Source organism: Xyrauchen texanus, chromosome 11 (genome assembly GCF_025860055.1).
Source record: "Xyrauchen texanus isolate HMW12.3.18 chromosome 11, RBS_HiC_50CHRs, whole genome shotgun sequence".
In the NCBI taxonomy this organism is placed as follows: Eukaryota; Metazoa; Chordata; class Actinopteri; order Cypriniformes; family Catostomidae; genus Xyrauchen; species Xyrauchen texanus.
Genome location: NC_068286.1, coordinates 2,905,948 through 2,927,571, shown reverse-complemented (window position 1 = coordinate 2,927,571; position 21,624 = coordinate 2,905,948). Strand labels below are relative to the sequence as shown.

The 21,624-nt window shown below is 40.4% G+C and overlaps 2 protein-coding genes across 3 annotated transcripts in view; both read right to left on the bottom strand.

Moving 5' to 3' along the window:
• Positions 1-2,779: 2,779 nt before the first annotated feature.
• LOC127651537 (B-cell receptor CD22-like) lies at positions 2,780-10,279 on the bottom strand. Its single transcript, XM_052137417.1, has 9 exons — positions 10,194-10,279; positions 9,813-9,878; positions 8,958-9,311; positions 8,572-8,811; positions 7,846-8,094; positions 7,090-7,183; positions 6,947-6,992; positions 5,398-5,475; positions 2,780-3,131 (listed from the first exon to the last, which is right to left on the bottom strand). Exons 2-9 carry the CDS (start codon positions 9,868-9,870, stop codon positions 3,099-3,101), a joined length of 1,152 nt encoding a protein of 383 aa, XP_051993377.1. The 5' UTR covers positions 9,871-9,878; positions 10,194-10,279; the 3' UTR covers positions 2,780-3,098.
• A 3,935-nt stretch (positions 10,280-14,214) lies between these two features.
• The window catches only part of LOC127651530 (B-cell receptor CD22-like), a 44,943-nt gene continuing 37,533 nt past the window's right edge, over positions 14,215-21,624 (bottom strand). The window contains exons 5-11 of one of the 2 annotated variants that reach the window (XM_052137408.1): positions 17,072-17,326; positions 16,726-16,980; positions 16,386-16,634; positions 16,163-16,250; positions 16,005-16,050; positions 15,480-15,634; positions 14,215-15,379 (exon numbers count right to left, since the gene is read on the bottom strand). In XM_052137408.1, the coding sequence (XP_051993368.1) occupies positions 15,325-15,379; positions 15,480-15,634; positions 16,005-16,050; positions 16,163-16,250; positions 16,386-16,634; positions 16,726-16,980; positions 17,072-17,326 (1,103 nt within the window). In that variant the 3' untranslated portion in view covers positions 14,215-15,324. The remainder of the gene's footprint in view (positions 15,380-15,479; positions 15,635-16,004; positions 16,051-16,162; positions 16,251-16,385; positions 16,635-16,725; positions 16,981-17,071; positions 17,327-21,624) is intronic. The other variant, XM_052137409.1, reaches the window with a different exon arrangement.

Genomic DNA, 21,624 nt, shown 5'->3' with positions numbered 1-21,624 from the left:
ATTTACATAACACAAATTGTCAGACCAATTTAACCAAGAAAAACATGATTTTGTTTGCAATTCTGACTTTGCTTGAATTTTTCTGTTGTTTTTGCAGCATATTTGAAATGTATTTATATATTTTTGATTTATGCTTATTATTTTTGGATGCGTGACTGAAATAGTTTTGACAGGATTTTGTTCCCATATAACAGCTCTAAGTTCTAAGCAATTGTGTCAGACGGGCACGTCTCAATTTTTTGGTTTTGCATCATATTCTGCATTTTTTAGGTCGCTGTGTCAACAGCAGATCCCTGCATTAGGAATTGTGCTTCTTCCACCAGTGCCAAACAAGCCTGAGTGTGGTTTGTCTGTACAGCTGGAGTTTCACTTACTGCCCCCTGCTGAATACACATGGTACTTCAAGCTTGAATAAATCTATAGTAGAAATCAGAGGACTGCGTTGGGATTGGGATCCCACGGGACCAAACACAAATCTCACAGGAGCGGGCAGTTTTAACTTTGCTGCGGGTGGGACCGGGTGGTCAATAAATATACAGCGGGTCCCGGGATTTAGATGGTGCTAACAAGAAGGATGGAGGCAACAAATGAAGTTGAAAAGAAGATTAAAGCAGGTTTTTACTATTCAAAACCAAAGCAAGGCATGTCTGACATTTGGACAAATTTCTCAGATGTTACTGACAAAAATGGAAATGAATTGGACTTTTAAGTTGCAACAAATGTGCAGAAGTATTAATATACAACAGGCATGTGTGGTGCTTTGCTTTAGCACATTTATTTTATGGTCCGTTTAATGGTCTACATTGATATAGCACCTTTTTTAACCTTAGCGGTATTCAAAGCACTTTACACTGCAACTCATTCACCCATTGACACCCATGACAGCAGAGCTGCCATGCAAGGTGCTAGCCTTATATTGGGAGCAACTTGGGGTTCAGTGTCTTGCCCAAGGACACTTCGGCATGTGGAGTCATCTGGGCCGAGAATCAAACCACCAACCATGTGATTAATGTACGACCCGCTCTACCAACTGAGCCACAGCCGCTCTGTTTTAAGCTGTGACAGAATGTTTGCGGGAGCGTGCCGGAGTGGATTCAAATTCAGTGGGAGCGGGATTAAGAAAAGAGTCCTGTGCAGGGCTCTAGTAGAAATGTTCCTTATCTCGGTCCAGTGACATGATTAATTAAGTTATTTATTTTTATGTATTTTTATATAATTAATTGCAATGAATCAACAAGTTAAATCCAGAGTTTATGCATTTATAATATCTGCAGTCGTACCGATTACTGCCAAAAACATAAAATATGTCCAATATACATTATAAAGTCAAATTTAAGGATTAAATCTAGGAAACATACTTTCAGAATTCACAAAAAGAATAGTTTTAGATGGAACAGACACACGTGCCCTGCACACGCTACCCTAATTCTCCTGACACCTAACACCCCCTACGCACGCTCACACAATCTTATGATATACACACCCGAGATACACAACACACATTCATACAGCACACACCCCAGATATCCAACACTCCATCTGGCACACACACCTCCTTTAGGGCCAGTCTCCACTTTCAGGGATCAGCACAACCTCAGGCCTCGGGTCACCGTTATATCTCCTCTGACCTGCAGGACAACACACCCACAGCAGGCATCAGATGATAGGACAGCTGTGTAGTCAGCTGTAGAAGAGCTGAGCGAAGGGAAACTAAAACGGAGTCACATAAACATAAAAATTCACACTCTATGCACAATATTTCCTTCTCTCTGTGGTGAGGATGTGAAAAATAACCTACACATGCTACTGGCCCCGCCCTGACAGCCTGGCCCCGCCCACTCTGGTCTGCATTTCATTCAAAGTTGTTTGTGGGAAATTCTTTCTTAATTTATACAAATTTCAACAATAAAGGTTTTTGTGTGAAAACCCAATAAGAACTTAAACAGAACATATTTTTCACAATCTCGAACTACGTGAACTAGAACATTGCAATGAAGTGTTGTTAAACAGAAATGACTGAGGTGAAAATAAGTCGAAATTGAAATAACAATGCTTTATGAACATTAGGAATATGGATTTTCACAGCTGAAAATGTACACCAGGCTCAAGCCACGTTTACATTTACATTTTCAATGAGAGCTGGTGACTTCCGGCGACAGGATGTGGACGTGTCAAGAGATGCGACAAAGTCGGGTTCAGAAAGTCGACTTTCTTCAGAACGAGGGGCAGAACGAGGCGTGAAAGATAACTGGCGAATGACTTTCACAGCAGCAGACGGGAGAGAGTGACGTGTGAAGTCTGTGTGGGTCCGGTGTCAGACGTGCGGGAGCTGAAAAGCCGCATATATGTCGAATGTTCGGCTGAAAAGTCTTATTGTGGAACGCTGACAAGTCCTCGACAATAAATATCAACCCAGTCCCAGCATCCTCCTTTGCCATCATTAATTGTTACATCTAAATATTTGTAATTACAATTACTACTAGAGAAAAACTCTATTGTAGAATTCTGAAAATACTTTTCAAAGCAATCCAATGGAAACACACATGACTGGTCAAAGCTGAACTGCAGATATCTTCAATGTTAATTATGACTAGTCTGAAATGCAGAGCAGATATCTTAAATATTTGACCAGAGCTCCGAATTCAGATCCCAAAAACCTTTCTAAAATTAATATCTGGAATTTGACCTGAACATTCAAAAATCCTAAAGGAGTAAATTATGCTCAAGACATAAAATGCATGTATTTAAAAAAGATACTTTTATTTTCTCAAATCCAGGTCAGTAAAACAGATTATTTTCTTGTCTTTTGACATTATAGGTCCTCATAACAGTAAGCACATCATTTAACAATTTTTTACTGTATTGTTTTAGACCAACAGTATATGTATCTAAGTGGTGGTGGATCTGTGTTTCTGACATTTAACAGCAAGACTACAGTAAGTGCACTGGTCCAAAATCCCAAGAGACTGTTGAATTATGATGTGTAATGAGTGAAGTGGATAAACAGAGAGAATGAATCCATTGATTTTCAGTGAGGATCTGGTGCAGTTGTATAGCTAGATTCAAGTGGTTGGGACGGTTTAGCGATCTTCAGATGCTCAAGACAGCTGAAGCGTCTGCCTTTCAGCAATCTAGAATGGAACAAAGGGAACAGTGGTTTTCTTAATGCTTTACCCCATTTAAAAGATAGTCATTACATAATATTAGGATCTTTTTCTATTAGAACTAACAAACTCAAAACTGTATAAGTATAACATCATTCAATTTTAAACCACCCTTTAATGAATGAGTGTCATCCTCCACTCTGCGTTGACAAAGGTTAGGTTTAATGTGCATTGACTTGTGGTTTAAATAAAGGTATTCTAAAATGAACTTATATATGTAGAGCTGGATTTATAGAGTTAACGTCAAGCTGGATTACACTATTTCTACCAAAGCACTAATTGTAAATTAAATTATTACAGATCATAGTTTGGATGCGCTCTGTTTGACTTAAACCAGATGAATATATTAGTTTACATGAATCTACTCCCCCAGGTTATTGTTATAAACATGAGCCTCATCTGAAGGGTCGAGGAGGAGGTATTGCTACAATTTACAGTGAAGTTTTTGGTGTTACTCTGAGGACAGGATATAAGTTTAAGTCTTTTGAACTAATAATGCTTAATGTGACACATCAGATATAAATAAAAAACTATTTAGTCTTTTGTGCTTGCTACAGTATATCATACCTGGGCCGTATACAGTATACCTGGGCCGTATTCTGACTTCCTTTGTGAATTTGCACATTTTCTATAACATATATAATCTACTCTCAAGCTAACATGCTTATAAGGAGGTTTTCTTTGTGTTCTGACTTTGTGAAGTGCTCTCTGTTTAGAACCTACATCACACCGCTATACACTGCTCAATTGTGGTCTAACTATAAGAAAAAGAGTATGGAGAGACTCAAGGTTGCATACAATGATGCAATGAGGTTGTTGCTTCGTGTCCCTAGGTGGCATAGTGCCAGTCATTTGTTTGTGTCTACTAGAGTGCCATCTTGTGAGGCACTTTTAAGACAACTTATGTTTAGTTTTATGTGTCGCCTGGACAGGTCAGTGAACCATATAATTGAAGCCCTAGTAAGTCCGCTGAAAAGCTGTTATAGATACACCTCTAGGTTAAGACGACACTGGTGTAATAGCCTGTATATCCTATAGGCTTATATGGGAATTTGTATGTGTTTATGTATGTATGTATGTGTTATATGGACCTGTGTCTGCAATAAAGCTTTAATAATTAATTAATAATAATAATAATAATATTGTAGTTCATGTAGACATAGCTTTAATTGTTGGTGACTTCAACATTCACATAGCTAATGAAAATAACACATTGGGATTAGCATTTATCTGTATTCTTAACTCTCTTGGAGTCAGACAAAATGTGACAGGACCAACGCTAGATTGAATTCTGTCATATGGAGTTGATGTTGATTATATAGAAATTCTACCACAGACGATGACATCTCGGATCATTACCTCATCTCTTGTATGCTGCAATTAGCTAATGTCACTCAATCTACACCACGCTATCCTTAACACTTAGTTTTCAAATTTAAACCATGACCTGCACTGCACATAAATAACTAATAATGGCATTATATTCATAATGTTAGTCAGAGGGGAACTGGCCCTCACAGTGAGTCTGGTTTCTCCCAAGGTTATTTTTCTCCATTAACCAACATCTTATGGAGTTTTGTGTTCCTTGCCATAGTCACCTTCGGCTTGCTCACGGGTTATAAATACAATTATGGTTTAATTATTTATTTTATATTCAATTTACAAACATATTTGATCAAATTACACAATGATGACTGTGATGTCCTTACATTAATACACCACTAGATGGCAATCAGTTCCTGGTGGTAGTGATGTAAAGAGGAGAAGAGAAGAGTGAGAATGCTGCACATGTACATGTTTATTTGTCCTGTTGATTCTGAGCATTTTGATTAAAGTTTCCTGAAGGAATAACCTTTTAGTCTTTATTGTCTACATAAAGACACAACAATGACTCTAAAACTTTACGGATATTACAGTTTTATCTTCTGTTAATGCATGATTTTCTGTAAAGCTGCTTTGAAATGAAGTGTGTTGTGAAAGGCGCGATACAAACAAAAATGACTTGACTTGATCCGCTTCTTGAGTGATGCACAGTTTTTTCTGCAGCTAAGTCAGTAAATGTGATGCCTGGTATTTTAAAATCTGTTCAGATTCTAAAAGTCGTGTAGTGTAATCCTAGATAGCAAAAAATTAAATAAAATATTTGGGAATTTTTTCTGATTATTAAGACAAATAATAGAAAGCTGAGTACTCAAATTCACATGTAGATGACCATTTTTAAAGTTTAACTTACAATGAGTGTGTTGTACACATCAGATGACTGGGACTTGAGGTCAAGAGCTGTATATGTCTGATCAGTGGACTTAACATTCTATAGGGAAAGAGAGACAATTATACACAAACAATTAGGTATGGGCAATAAAACAATATTTATATTTATGGGAAAAAAATGATATTGATGATAAACTTTTGAGTAATTTTCAATATTTAGCCTATGTTGTACATCTAGATGATCGGATAAAGTACGTCTTGCTATAAACTCAAACAGTTCGACAAAGTTATCCCAGAGATTATTTAGCAGAGTCACTCCTATTACAATGAATGGTAGAAACTGGAACACCCAACCACGGAGCTCTAAGCACCCAATGGTTAGTGGATGTAGAATGGAAGTCCCACCTTACATGTTAAAAAGCCTATCAGAATTTAGATACAGACATTGCTTGTCATTAAACTCGAGGATGTGCATGCACATAAGCAATACAAATCGGGAAATTGCATTTTGTTTTGTTGTAATCTGAGGTAAAGAAGCACAATTTATGATACCAGTGTTGTCAGATGTTACTGCTGATTTGAAATTTGTTCTTTGATCTTAATCTTGACCAACTGTTTTGTTAATTTTGGTCTTTCCCCATTCAAGTAGATAGGAGCTGCACTGGCATGACTGGAAATAGCCTCTCGAGGACATTCCAAAGATGGCCGACAGTGGACTGACTTGCTAGAGAGACTTTGGTAGCACAATTAGCCAACATAGGAAGTGCTAATACTTCCTAACAGGCTGATTTCATAACTCGGCTACCTCGCCCTGCTGTCATGGAAACAGACAATGAGGCTATAACTAGCTATCTGGCTAGTGTTCTGAACAAGACAGCACTGATAATGTAATATAGCTATCGAACACAATAACAACCCCGACATCAACACCACGGCTATTAATTTAAGTACTGTTTAGTACTATTTAAAATTTGTTCATGATCCATAATGCTGTCAGAGGTTAGAAAGTGTTTTTTTCTTCTTGTGATGTTTATTTGCTTTTGGCAATCCAGTTTATGGTGCATTACCGCCACCAACTGAGTTGGAATGTGGAGCATCGCAAGTAAGTCCTTTTTTTAGAGGAGTAATCCCGCTGAAGATGACGAAATTAGAGAAATTTCATAGAAATGAGGTCACACGCAATATGTAGGATTAAATCTTAAACTTAGTATTCCTTAAAGGTAGCTTACCCTCTGGTGTTTAATAGTAAACAAACAAGTTATGTTTCAATTCACTCTTGAGGTCCAACAAACATGTAGAACGCATTTCCTCCCCCCGTTAATGACAAGAAATGTATAACGTAATAAATATCAATTTCGAATTATATGAAAAATAAAATCTTGTGATAATATTTTTGGCCATATCACCCAGCTCTACAAACAATTGAGAGACTAGATTATAAGAGAAGCAAATGGAATCGCATATCCGAATATGTGCATGTCTGCAGCAAATTTCACTGAATAATTACGTAGTTATTTGCTTTGTAAAGCATCGCTGGCTATGTGTACTATCCAGTATCAGGACTTCCTCACCTCATACTCAGTTTTGACAGCATTGGCTTTGCTCCTGTTGCACTTACTGTCATAGAAACAAAAACAGCATTAAAAAATAAGACTGACCAATTTCTTTGCAGATAAATGTATTAAATCTCAGTAAAAATCGCCAATCTTCTTACCAAATACACAACACAACAATAAGAGCAGCTGCACCTACGCAGAATCCAACACCAACAGCAATTCCAACAACTACAAGCCAACGTCCAGAACTACCTGAAAAATATGTGAAGAAAAAGAGAAGTTAAATTCCTCCATATAATTCTTCTGATTTAAGTTGTTTTACACAAAAAGTAACATTAGGCTACCAATAACTTACCAAAAACCTTGTGATGCATGGAAGCCTACACTCTCAAATTGACCTTAAATCTTCGGATAAGAAGAGGTGATACCCACCCATAATCATTCATGGACATTTACTTATTTTTAAAGTCACTTTGGTCTGGTATTGCTGTTATTCAATCTTGAAATATGGGGTTTTCCCTGTACAGTGCAGTTAAAGTTGCGCATAAATGTATGAATTCAAACTGCGAGAAAACTGCCACAGTTTTTACTATTGCACAAACATTTTTAATAATTTCTTATTTGTCTAACATGCTTTATAGGCAAACACATAACACACCACTGCATCAATTCCACAAGTTCAATGGCGGCAATATCCAATAATGTTAGTAATGGGTCTAGGCCAGTACTCCTGGATCCCCTTCAACAATAACAATTTTGAGGAAAATCCAGGAACAGGGTTGGGAAACATGGTTTATGGGCATGTAGGGGTGTAACACAACACATTTTAAATGATTTGCACTGACATTATATATCTATGCTAACATTTCTGTAAAGATATGGAAATAATTGTTTGTCTATCATCTTTACCTCACCTTCAACAGTGACTTGAACGGCAGCTGAACTCTGAGATCCATGTTGATTCTGAGCCACACAGTAGAAGAATCCACTCTGTAGTGCACTGTAACTCTGTCCCGATCCAACAGATGAACTTTCATTCACCTTAAACCAGGTGTAGTTCAGAACAGGTGGGTTTGAATCACTGCTGCAGGTCAGAGTCACTGAATCACCCAAAACTATTTCACCAGATCCACTCATGGACACTGAGACATTCCTGGGTGAGTCTAAGAACAATCAATCTTATTTTAACAAGCATCTTAAACCATTTTTTGTGTTACTATTTGCTTAACACAATCATATTATGACATTAGAAATGCTAGAATGTTTGGCAGCATATTATGTGCTATGATAAACTGACATTTAAAGTGACATCATCAGAGTATTTCTCTCTAAGTTCATTTCTGGACTTGCACTTGTGCTCTCCACTGTGATCAGAGTCCTTATGGATCCTTGTAATGCTGTAGATTTATCCAAGTTTAAGAAATGTTTTCCCTTTAAAGCTGCTTATTTGTGCAGGTGGTTTTATATCATTGCTGCAGGTCAGAGTCACTGTTCTGCCTACTTGTATGTCACCAGATGGCCTTACCACAACACAAGTCTCCTTTGGGACATCTTAGAGTAGATTATTTCAGTGGATAAGTGAAAATCAATCAATCAATCTCACAGACACATGTAGTCTTGAACTCTGTATATGTACTTACATTTAACATTGAGATCAACATGAGGTGATGTGAGTTTGTGTCCGTGTACAGCACAGCTATATCTGCCTGCATCCTCTCTTCTGACTGACTGCAGGAGGAGTTTATTGTTTCTCTCAGTTAATGACTGTGTGTTTTTCCACCAGATGAATGTTGTTCTGTCAGACAGATTACAGGTGCTTTTACATGTCAGACTGACTGTATCTCCCTCTGTCACGCTCTCAGGAGACTCTATCTGCAGATCTGAATGCAGGCAGAAAAGACATTGACACATTGTTCATTTGTCCTGTAAATGTGATTACAGACACGAAACTTCTGTTATATTGAAATATGGATTATTTAGTACACAAATAACCAATAAATCAGTTCAAACACTTTATGAAAGTTACCAGTGACATCAAGAGTAACTCCTGGAGCACCAGTCCATCTTCCATCAGGTTTATTAGTTGTGAATCTGAAATAGTACTCGTGTGAATCCTTCTGTGTCACATCATTCAGTCTGATGGTGCAGTTCTGCTGTTTATCTCCCAGATACTGAATACTTGGACTGTATTCAGAGTCATCAGACAGATCTGGAGAGTTATTGTTTCTAGCATTAGGCCTATATATGACCCAGTTCACCTCTATGACTTGATTCCCAGGAGGGTATTTATAAGTGCAGGACATTATCACTGATGACCCCTTTAGTGCACAGATGTATGGATGGCTGTAACTCACATCCCAACCATCAGCACTATAAACCCCTGAAACAAAAATCCAAAAACTACTAAAAAAACGATTCACTCTTATACTAAAGTTAAAGGTTTTGAATGACAATAATCTAACATAAGCACCTGCAGTGTTGGAGAATGTTGCAGAAATGCAGAAAGTAACATGCATAGACTAAAGGAAACTAAGCTAAGAATAAGAAGCGGCAATAAATCATAATGAATGATATGGATTGAATCGATTTTACACATTTCTCAAGGTCAGTGAGTTCAAAGTTGACACACCCATCCAGACAGTCTCTTTATTTAGCAGATGCTTCCTGATTTGCAAGAATCAATCATCAAAAAATGATATTTTATGTATTATACTTCATATTTAATCAGTTGTATGAAATAAAAAGTACAATCCATTACACATTGTTCAGATGGCTGTATTAATGTTTTTAAGAGCATTAACCTTTAGAGAAACGTTTCAATTCAGTTGAATGAAACAATACAATATTATTTTGAAGTGGTGATGTAATATATCTGACTTACCTGGAACAATGAGCAGAAAGATCAGATGAAATAGAGCCATTCTGACTGACATCACCATAGCAACACCTACAACCAACATATATATATATCATATTTCAACATGCATTACCAAATCATAAACTGTGCTTCAGTGTTATTCTCAAGGTGATTAAAATATGACCATGTAAACATATACAAATACAATTAATGCACTGCAGCCATGCGAATATTCTATTGTTTAATATCAGTCATCAAGTTATCAAAAGCAGTCATTACGCTTGATTAAATTAATTATTAAACAACTTTTTATCATACCAATACCAATAGGAAATGTACCTGAAAATCAATAAAAGAAACATAACTGAAAAACATTAAGAGAACTAAACAGATGCTTTGTCATACCATACTCCAGTGCACCTCAATTGACCAAAGATGTCAAGAATAGGTTTGGCATGAGGTTTACCATCAGTATGTGGTTTTAGCTGAAGCTGTTCTCCAGTGATGATAAATCCTTTTCCTTCCTCTTTCAGAGAAAGATCACTTTTCCATGTGTCACACGCCCTCAAAAGTGTAGAACACGTTTTACAGAAACATTTTATAATTGCAACATCTAAAGGATTCAAATAGACAGATATAGGAGATCTGCAACCTGGTCTCACAGAATCACTTTACTACACCTACATTTTTGCTAAATGATTTTTACGTGGCTTTACATACTCAACTACATTTACAAGCTTGTTCCAGTGTAATCAAATTGTATAGTAGCTCAATGGATAGAGTGTTAAACTTGCAATGCAAAGGACCGAGATATGAGTCTTGCAGAGCACACAAGCCGAAAGTGTCACTGAAGCAGCACAAATTGACGTGGCTGCTTCAGCAATTGTTTTCTTCATCTCACATTTGCTTTTTATGCCTCCGTCGTTTGGGTTTAAGGTTTACAGTAGAAAGCTAGGTTTGTTGAACTGTTGGGAGAAAATTGTACTCGCTTTTAGTGCCACACGGTGGACATTTAACCTCGTAATTGCTGCAATACTCGTAAGAAACCGCGTGATATAATTTCACAAAAACTCCAAACTCCAAACATGTACAGAGAGAAACACATTTAAGTATTAACACATTATGAATACTACATCATAGATCATTACAGATCACAAATTGAAAAGTTTATTAAAAAAATTACTTTTTCTACACAAATACAGACGGAAATGTTTGGCTAATGCATTGCAAACACGCAGTTTCGTTGTACATACATAATGTCTAGGTTACGGATGTAACCTCCATTCCCTGATGGAGGGAACGAGACGTTGTGTCGGAGAAGCGACACTAGGGGTCTCTCTTGAGCACTGAATATGCCTCTGAACTATGAAAAAAGGCCAATGAGAAGTTGGCAGACAGTATTTGCATACCACACCCCCGGACATACGGGTATAAAGGCGAGGAAATATGTCGAGTTCATTCAGGATTTTTCTGAGGAGCCGGAAATGGTCCGGCCACTACAGCGGCTCGGCTCAGCGATGTGGCCGGGAGGACACAACGTCTCATTCCCTCCATCGGGGGATGGAGGTTACATCCATAACCTAGATGTTCCCCGTCTGTCGCTCTCTCAATGTTGTGTCGGAGAAGCGACACTAGGGGTCCAATTTAAATCACGCCATGCGCTGAGCCATGTACGTGTTCGGCTGACACAGTAGCGGGCAGGTATTTTACATGCAAAGGTGACCAGCTGTGTCAGACTGCACGTATCCTTCCCTAATGCTCCAAAAAAGTAGTCAGAATCCTTTTGGTTACCCTAGACAGGGGAACAAGGTGACGCTTGCCAACCTGGGAATGGTTCTCTTTTCCTCTTTTCTCTCTGGTTTCGCAATGGTAGATCCAGCCTCATGGAGGGGGGAGTTGCTACAACACGGTGACTGGAGGGCAGCTGGGACTGCCTAAGGGAGACGCGGGTCCACTTTTGTAAGGGGACCATACCGCGGATAATACACATAGGGGGAGTCCACGTAGGAGTCCTGCCCTGTGGAGCACCTATTCCAGTACAGGGTAGATTAAGTACCCATGGTGGATTGGATCGGTAAGTTCCTCCGCTGAACTGCGGACCCCCAAGGGCAAGGGAGGAATCATCCAGGGATCCGAATATGTGGAATTTCCTGGGGGAGAAAGCGCACAGTTTTACCTCGGCCGAGGGAAAGGGCGCTAGGTGCAACGATCCACCCGGCCAATCCGTCAGCATGTTACCGAGTTCTGCCGGCTCGGACCTGAGAAAACACATGACGATACTGACTCAACCCGTGTATTAGGTGTTGCCCAACCCACTGCTCTGCATATGTCTGCCAGGGAGGTGCCCCTGGCCGGTGCCCAAGAGGATGCAACACTCCTTGTTGAGCGTGCTAGGACCCGGAAAAGGGGGGGGGGGCATGGCCTGGGTGTGATAGGCCAATGAAATGGCATCCACGACCCAGTGGGAAAGCCTCTGTTTGGAGACAGTGTACCCTTTCCGCTGTCCGCCAAAGCAGACAAAGAGCTGCTCAGAACGTCTAGAGCTCTGCATGCGGTCCAAGTAGGTACGCAAAGCACGTACCGGACACAGCAACGAAGGGGCTGGGTCTGCCTCCTCCCGGGGCAGCGCTTGCAGGTTCACTACCTGGTCTCTGATGGATGTGGTAGGAACCTTGGGCACGTAACCCGGTCGTGGTCTTAGGATCACGTGTGTGTCTGCCGGACCGAACTCCAGGCAAGTGTCACTAACAGAGAACGCTTGCAGGTCCCCGACCCTCTTGATGGAGGCGAGCGCAATCAGTAGGGCAGTCTTTTAGAGAGAGGTCCCTGAGTCCAACTGATTCTAACGGCGCGAAGGGGGGGCTTGGCCGGGAGGGAATTAACCTCTGGGCGCCTCTTAGAAACCTGATGATTAAGTTGTGCTTGCCCAAAGACTTGCCGTCTACTGCGTCATGGTGGGCCGCGATGCCAGCAACATACACCTTTAGGGTGGAAGGGGTTAGCCTCCCCTCCATCCTCTCTTGCAGAAATAAGATCACTGACCTAACTGCGCACCTCTGTGGGTCTTCGGCCCGGGAAGAACACCAATTTGCAAACAAGCGCCACTTCAGGGCGTAAAGATGCCTGGTAGAAGGGGCTCTGGCTTGGTTGATCGTGTCTACGACTGTAGGTGGTAGACCAGCTAGATCTTCCGCATCCCATCCAGGGCCTTGGATGGGGCTTTCACTCATGACAAAAGAAAGCCGCGACCGTAATGCTGTCATGGCTATGTTCTCGCACTGAGAACATACACCACTCATAAATGCTGCCTGTGTGTAATCGCAGCCCAGGCACGCAAGGCAGCTTTTATGACCGTCAGAGGTGGGGAGAAATCAAATGCATCCAGAAACTACACAGAGGCGGAAACACTTCTTTAAAAAGACACGTCCTGAAAAGGACATTCAATGTCAGCTGTGTATTTGCTCTTTTAGAGAAAATAACTCTTTAAACTGTGCTGTCGAAGCGCCCAAGGGGCAAACTGCACTGCCGTGCAGAGAAGGAAAAAGCCACTGTAATGCGCCGTAGATCCAACAGCAGGCAGCGTCAGAGGAACAGGAACGGGTGTGTAACTCGCAGATGACTGCATACACGACCTTCGGCTCCGAAGAAAATTTCTGAATGAACTCAACGTATTTCCTCGCCTTTATACCGTATGTCCGGGGGCGGGGTATGCAAATACTGTCTGCCAACTTCTCATTGGCCTTTTTTCATAGATCAGAGGCATATTCGGCTCTCACTGTGTCGCTTCTCCGACACAACGTCGAGAGAGCGACAGACTGGGAACATGCATTCATGATACTATTTATTCATTATAATCATCATCATATTTTCAAATGTTACAAAATCTAATATTTATGTTGTAACTTCTCACACAGACCCACACCCTTCCGTCAGTCCATACCACAGACATACACAGAACTAAACACACCACATTTTCTAGTCTAAATCTCACCAGTTCCTCCTACACTAACCCAATTACAATAGCATAGACACTGAAGTGCTCTGTGGATATTTTGATGAACAAATCTATGTCTGATTAAAAAAAAAGATCACATTATAACAAATTTACCTTAATTTTTAACTCAGGAACTGTACCTGTAGGAATTTCACCTTTGACCTTATATACATTATATTTGTTATCATCGGCTGTCAGCAGAGCAATAATTTTTCAACTCACTTGAGTGTGTTTATATGTATGTTATATCACAATGGTGCTTACTAAAAAAACATCTTAAGAGTTTATGTTGAAAAATTTCAAAACTCTTCATGCACAAACCAACATGCACAAAACATTGAACTGAGGAAACTAACAGATACACTTTCAATGGAACATCTTTCTAATAATAATTTTCTTAATATATTTATATATAATTATGCCTGTCTAGAATCATTAACTTCAAATAAGAGTACAACATTTTTTCTAATCAGCTTTGCTTGGATTTCTTTACAATATACATTTGATTTCAGTTTCCACAAGCACCACATGGGGTTTAGATTGTGAGTTTATTTATTCTTACATGAAGCGATACAAGTTATATTGAGAAATAAGAGGCAGACAGAGCTGTTCAGTCATGACATCAATTTGTAGGCCAGTTCGACATGGACTACTACTTGGGTTACTAAATGGGTTACTATGGGTTACTGCATGGGTTACTACATGGGTTACTACTTGGATTACTACATGGATTACTACATGGGTTACTACTTCGGTTACTACATTGGTTACTACATGGGTTATTGCATGGATTTACTACATGGGTTACTACTTGGATTACTGCATGAGTTACTACATGGGTTACTACTTGGATTACTGCATGGGTTACTACATGGGTTACTACATGGGTTACTACTTCGGTTACTACATGGGTTACTACATGGGTTATTGCATGGATTTACTACATGGGTTACTACTTGGATTACTACATGGGTTACTACATGGGTTACTACTTCGGTTACTACATGGGTTACTACATGGGTTATTGCATGGATTTACTACATGGGTTACTACTTGGATTACTGCATGGGTTACTACATGGGTTACTACTTGGATTACTGCATGGGTTACTACATGGGTTACTACATGGGTTACTACTTCGGTTACTACATGGGTTACTACATGGGTTACTACTTGGATTACTGCATGGGTTACTACATGGGTTACTACATGGGTTACTGCATGGTTACTTTGGCAAGTTCCTGACAGTATAAATCAGTGGTGTAGAGTCCAGGGGAGATGGGGGGAGGTAACAACCCAATAATCAAAGCAATCAAGAAGAACACCCCCAATATTTATACCATGATCAATGAAAACATGCAAATGCTTCACACTGCATCTCCCTCAAAGTTCAAGCCAAATCTACTTCTTTGGAATAAATGCTCTGGAAAAGAGAAATTGGGGGAAAGCAAGTATCTGTGATTTCCTGTTTACATTCATTTGGAATCCTGATAAATTTGACGTGTCCTAGAAGGCCGTCTGTGTGCTGATCTGAACCGTTGATCAGTTTATAGTGCTGTAAATCACAGATGTATCCCCTGTTGCATGAACAGCAGATCTGGGGAATAAATATCACCAGAGAGAAGTTCAAAACTGTCCTGTAAGTAGCGTTTAATATGAAATGAGCAAATTTGTTATTACCCCCTTTTGTTTCTCACCTCATGGCAGCACCAGGCTGATGTGTCTCGTTCTCTTTGTTTCTGTGAAGTTGGACAGTTGCATACTGGAGCTGTACACTGTCATTTCCTCTCTTTGGTGTAACATTTTCATAGTGATCATTCTGGCTGATTCTGTCAGAGCTCAAAGGTGGAACCTGAAGATAAAACTGTTTAAATGATAGTTCACCCAAAAATGAAGATACTGCCATCATTTACTCATCCGTATTTCACTCAACTCAGACGCTACCGTATGGTTTTCTGTAAAGGTGCATTGAAACGGCAAACAAATAAAAATGAATTTTAAAACAGGCATGCATGAGCAGATCTCCATCACTGACAAGATTCCTGTTTCTTTACAATTAACTACCCTGAAAGCTCAAAAGATCAGAACTTTGCTTTGTTTTCATCATTCAAACATTCATTTCTGATTCTCTCACATGTTGAATTAAATACAAATATATTTAATATGTAAAAGAAATAGACATCATTTTATAATAATTTGATTGAATATAAAATCATTCTGACCTGCTTCTGCCTGATGTCTGAAGCTCCATGATCACATTTTCTCTTCCTGTAGCAAATATGTAAACATAAACACATTCATATTTATTAATGCTAAACATGCATTCATTATATCAGTGTCTCAATGCATTTCCATATATACTGACATAAAAATATCTCACCTCATGAATAAAATAGTGAAGACAATAATTAGAAGTGCACATCCGGCCACAATTGCAAGAGCTGCATACAGCACTGTTTTATGTTCTCCTAAAACATGACAATTTAAAGTATAACGCACAAATGACTGCAGCAACAATATGTGTCAGCAACAAATCTAGGAGTATTTGCATGGTGTATTTTGAAATTCTGAGTGACAAATGATTGTATTTCTGTCATTTTCACCTTTTAAAGTGACTTGTACAGCAGCTGATCTCTGAGATCCATGTTGATTCTGAGCCACACAGTAGAAGAATCCACTCTGTAGTGCACTGTAACTCTGTCCCGATCCAACAGATGAACTTTCATTCACCTTAAACCAGGTGTAGTTCAGAACAGGTGGGTTTGAATCACTGCTGCAGGTCAGAGTCACTGAATCACCCAAAACTATTTCACCAGATCCACTCATGGACACTGAGACATTCCTGGGTGAATCTAAAACAGACAAAAGAAAATGTATAATCATGTTTTGTGATTGATAATCCAGTGATCTGTTACAACAGTTACTGCAACATCATAAACTCACACATGACATTTAAAGTGACAGTATCAGAGTATTTCTCTCCAACTTCATTTCTGGACTTGCACTTGTATTCTCCACTGTGATCAGAGCGGATACTTGTGATGTGGTAGATTTCTCCAGATCCAATATATTTTGTCCCTTTAAACCAGCTGATGTTAGCAGGTGGGTTTGAATCACTGCTGCAGGTCAGAGTCACTGAATCACCCAAAACTATTTCACCAGATCCACTCATGGACACTGAGACATTCCTGGGTGAATCTAAAACAGACAAAAGAAAATGTATAATCATGTTTTGAGATTGATAATCCAGTGATCTGTTACAACAGTTACTGCAACATCATAAACTCACACATGACATTTAAAGTGACAGTATCAGAGTATTTCCCTCCAACTTCATTAATGGACTTGCACTTGTATTCTCCACTGTGATCAGAGCGGATTCTTGTGATGCTGTAGATTTTTCCAGATCCAATATATGTTGACCCTTTAAACCAGCTGATTTGTGCAGGTGGGTTTGAATCACTGCTGCAGGTCAGAGTCACTGAATCACCCAAAACTATTTCACCAGATCCACTCATGGACACTGAGACATTCTTTGGAGAATCTACAAGTGAAATAATTGAAATGTTTCAGTCTATTACTGAAAGTCTTCAAGTTGAAGTTTTTACAGTAGATTGATTTGCTTATTTTATTCTCAGTTTTACAAATGGTCTGTGTATTTAGAGACACCTGAACAACAGATTTACATTTATGATTTTTCATGTGTATTTTTCAGATTCTCCAATAATACACTTGAAATTTTCTCACCATTGACCAGAGAAATGTGTTCCACAATCTAGTGATCTTCCTCACTGTATTCTATAGCAGCATCCGAACTGAAATGAAGTCTTGTTAGAGACAGCGCAACGATGAGAAGAACAACACGCTTCTCTAATCAGCATAAATATAGATAACACACATTTACAGGTGAAATATTCAGTTTTCTGTTAATTTAAACTATTTTATTGAAACTGTCCAGTATTGAATGGATTTCAAGCCCTATCACCAGTGATTCGAGGCACTGTTCACATACCCGTGATTAATGTAGGCACTGTAGATGCATTGTTGTTTTTCGGCCTGCTGGTAGATACTTTGAGTAGTGTCTTTGTGACTAGTTTGTCCCGAGGGATCATAGAGGTTAAGAGAGTGGCCACTACTGTTAGCTCCCATGTCTTTCAGAGCGAACCCACAGTTCCAGAACAAATTGAGTCTGTTGATTTGACTGCTGTATCACAGGACGAACAAGATCAGGTTAGGGTACTGCTCCGAAAATACCAGGTGTACTGACCTAATTTCTCATGACATCCTCTTACAGATGATACCCCAGTCCGGCAGATGTATCGACAGATACCGCCTTCCAAGTATGATTTTGTAAAGACTCACATCAACCAACTTTTGGAGGCTCAGGTAATAAGGGAATGTTGTAGTCCTTACGCTTCCCCTATTGTCCTGATCAAGAATAAGGATAGTAGTCTGAGCATGTGCGTAGACTACCGCCAATTGAATTCAAAGACTCGGAAGGATGCATTCCCTTTTCCCCGTATTGAGGAATCAATAGATGCCTTAACATTGGCCCATTGGTTTTCCACATTGGATTTGGCCTGCGGGTACAATCAGGTGCCAGTCACTGAGAAAGATAGGGCCAAAACTGTTTTCTGCACTCCATTTGGTCTTTTTGAATGGAACAGAATGCCCTTTGGGCTCTGTAATGCCCCTAGTACGTTTCAACATTTGATGGAGAGGTTGTTTGGAGACAAGCAACAGCAGTCTTTACTTTTATATCTTGATGATATAGTGTCTTCTCTTCCTCGGTGGCCTAACATTTGGAATGACTAGAGGTGGTCCTGAGTCGGCTGCGGCATTATGGTTTGAAAGCAAAGTTGAGAAAGTGCGTTTTCTTTCAACAACAGGTAAAGTACTTGGGGCATATCGTGTCATCTCAGGGTGTGGCTAACATGGAGGTAGTGACACAGTGGCAACATCCCTTTACTATCACAGAGTTGCGCTCTTTTCTGGGTTTTCGATTTATTATCACCGTTTTGTAGAGGGTCTAAGTTTGCGGCCCCTCTGCATAAGTCGGTAGCAGAATTATGTTGAAGTCGATCTCGGCAACAGGCAAAGCAGAGTTTTTCTACTGCTTGGAATGTTCAGTGCCAGGAAAGCTTTGATTCCCTGAAAGGTAAGTTCACCACAGACCCAGTGCTGGCATATGCAGATTACTCCAAGCCTTTTGTCTTGGAGGTGGATGCAAGTTATAGGGGGTTGGGAGCTGTTCTTTGAGGTGCCTGCAGGAGCCTGACTTGCTTATTTGGGAAGTATTGCCATTTTGGTGGCGTAGGGTGTTTCCCAGTCATTAAAAGCGCCGGTCATTGTCTAAGGACACGGTGACCTTACTTCATCAGTGGGACCATTTCGTGGAAAAGGAAGGGGTCCTGTATCGCCACATTTTCCATCCCGAGTGGAAGGGAGGAGCTCCTGCAGTTGATCTTGCCCTCCAGGTTGAAGTGTGAGGTTCTGACTGGGCTGCACCAGGAGCATGGACACCAGGGCATTGAGCGTACAACTGAACTGGTCCGGCAGAGATGCTATTGGCCTGGTATGTTTAGAGATGTGGCTAACTGGTGTCAGGAATGCGAGTGGTGTCAGCCTGCAAAAGATGCCCGACCAGTTGCCTCTAGTTTCATGAGATATCTGTTAGCCTCATGGCCTAATGAAATCTTGGCCATTGATTTTTCTGTCCTTGAGCCTTCTAGTTCAGCATTGGAGTATGTCTTGGTGATGACTGATGTCTGATATTGGGCATTGTGAACGATTCAATAGAACTCTGCATAACCTTCTGCGCACCCTGCCTCCATCCAGTAAAAGGGATTGGGTTCCTTGTTTCCCACAGGTACTGTTTAGTTATTACATACTATCCATCAAGCTACCGGTGAGTCACAATATTTCTTGATATTTGTCCAGGAGGCACATCTTCTGCTTGATTTCTTGCTTTGCATGAATGGGTGGTAGAGCACCAGACCAGGTTGCAGGTAGCGTTTAAGGGTAGCTGCTGATCGTCGAAAAGCTCAATATGATCTGCATGTCCGTGATGCACCACTGGGGGAGGGCCAGTTGGGATATCTCTGCGATTATGGCAGAGATATCCCAGGGACCTGTGGAGCCTAGTGGTGTATCAGGTCATCAGGGCGCCCAAGGAGGGGGGCTTGTGTATACCATCGCACCTGTAGAAGATCTGGTTAAGAGAAGGCAGGTCCATAGGTCATTGTTAAAGCTCAGAATCCAGAAAGACTCTCTTTCATTTCCCCTGGTTGAAATTCCTGTAGTTGATCAAGTCCCCTCCTAGGAGGTTGAGGAGTTGGAGGAGGCTTATTTATTGGTTTTAGTGCCAGAAACCTCTCAGGTCTTTCCAGAGTGCGTATGTGATGACCCCCAGAGTTTTCTGGTACCCCTGGAGATTGCAACTGGGGTATTAAAAACTTCGGAACAGCTGGAAGCCGAGATAACTGAACGATCTGTACCTTTTCCTGTAATGGTGGTTGGACCCCTGGTGGGTGAGGGAGCAGCACGGCGCACACGGCGAGCTACGGCTGGCCAACACTCTAATGTATATCATCTTCCACGGGCAGTGGGGGGATTTGGGGCAGCAGATGTGTCCTCTTCTGAGCCAACATCAAGCTCTGTTTCTGTCATCTTTAGACCTTGGGACTTACTTAGGGGGTGGAGCTGTTTTGAATTATCATCTGGGCTACGAAAGAAAAGTAGGGGGAAGAATTTGGCCGGGTAAGTGGTAACTCCACCTCCCCTTCCTGATGATTAATCAGTCAGGCAGCATTGTTTGTTCTCCCAATGTCTTATTAGTGTTGGGGAAAGAGTATATATAGATTGCGTTCTTCCATCAGGAATTGTCATTAAATAACCACCCCTTTTTCATCGGTGTTACACGTCATTGTCAGAGAGTGGGGTTTGGAGAGTCTTTGTTTTCTGGCCGTTGGTGGGTTTGATCGCTGCCCATTCACAGGTAGGACGATCATTTTGATTCCACATTAATGTGCTCACTCTCCCCTTCCTGGGTGTAGGTTTATATATGACAAATGGTATGTTCGTTTTCCATCTACAGTGTGTATTTCTGACCTGTTCGGTGTTTATCTGTGTTTACTGTTTCCTCATACCCCTGGTATGTAGCTCTTTTCATACGATTGTTCTAAAATTAATATTCATTATAATTGTAAATATTTGTTCTAGGCGACCTGAGTGCATTCTTTCTCGAGGGTCCCATTACTGGGGTAGCCGGGAACTCGCTGTCTTCAAAACACTGCTGTTTTGCTTTACTGTTTCATTTTGTGTTGTTTTGTCAACTTGGTTAAATTTAGAACACTTCTCGACCACAAATGGAGCTGCCACTCACCATCTAAGGAGCTGAGGCCTGGGGAGCAGGGGGTTGGACTGCTGGTGGCGGTGTTTTATTTTTCCTGCTGTGCTGTGAATCACCATCGATTTGGCGTGCGTGCACGTATGAGAGGGGGGATTTGTTTTTATAAATTTTTTGGTTGCTGATAACACCTTCATTCAGCCTTCTCCCTGCTGGCAAGCCTCAGTCTTCTAATTTAGATTTATTTTTCTTTTCTTGTTTTTTGTCTACCCGTTACTGAAGATGTTGTGACACCTGGACATGTTAATAATTTATTGTCTTAGTGCTGCATATTTTTTTTTACTATTCACTGCTTGTGTGTTGTGCCCCTTGAATAATGCAATCAATATTTTAGACTGTTGTAATAAAACTTTGATTTTTGTACACCTGCGTCTCCTGCCTTGTTAAATGGAACCGGGACTTGCGCAGCCTTATTAGTGGTCTTGAATTCCCAG

What these genes read in the sequence shown, in the direction of transcription:
- LOC127651537 (XM_052137417.1), bottom strand. Translation starts at nt 9,870, where the DNA reads ATGGTGATGTCAGTCAGAATGGCTCTATTTCATCTGATCTTTCTGCTC. An exon ending in CTGTCAAAACTGAGTATGAG is followed by an intron (nt 5,476 to 6,946) that starts GTGAGGAAGTCC and finishes CTTTCCCTATAG; the next exon opens with AATGTTAAGTCCACTGATCA. An exon ending in ATGTGTACAACACACTCATT is followed by an intron (nt 3,132 to 5,397) that starts GTAAGTTAAACT and finishes GTTCCATTCTAG; the next exon opens with ATTGCTGAAAGGCAGACGCT.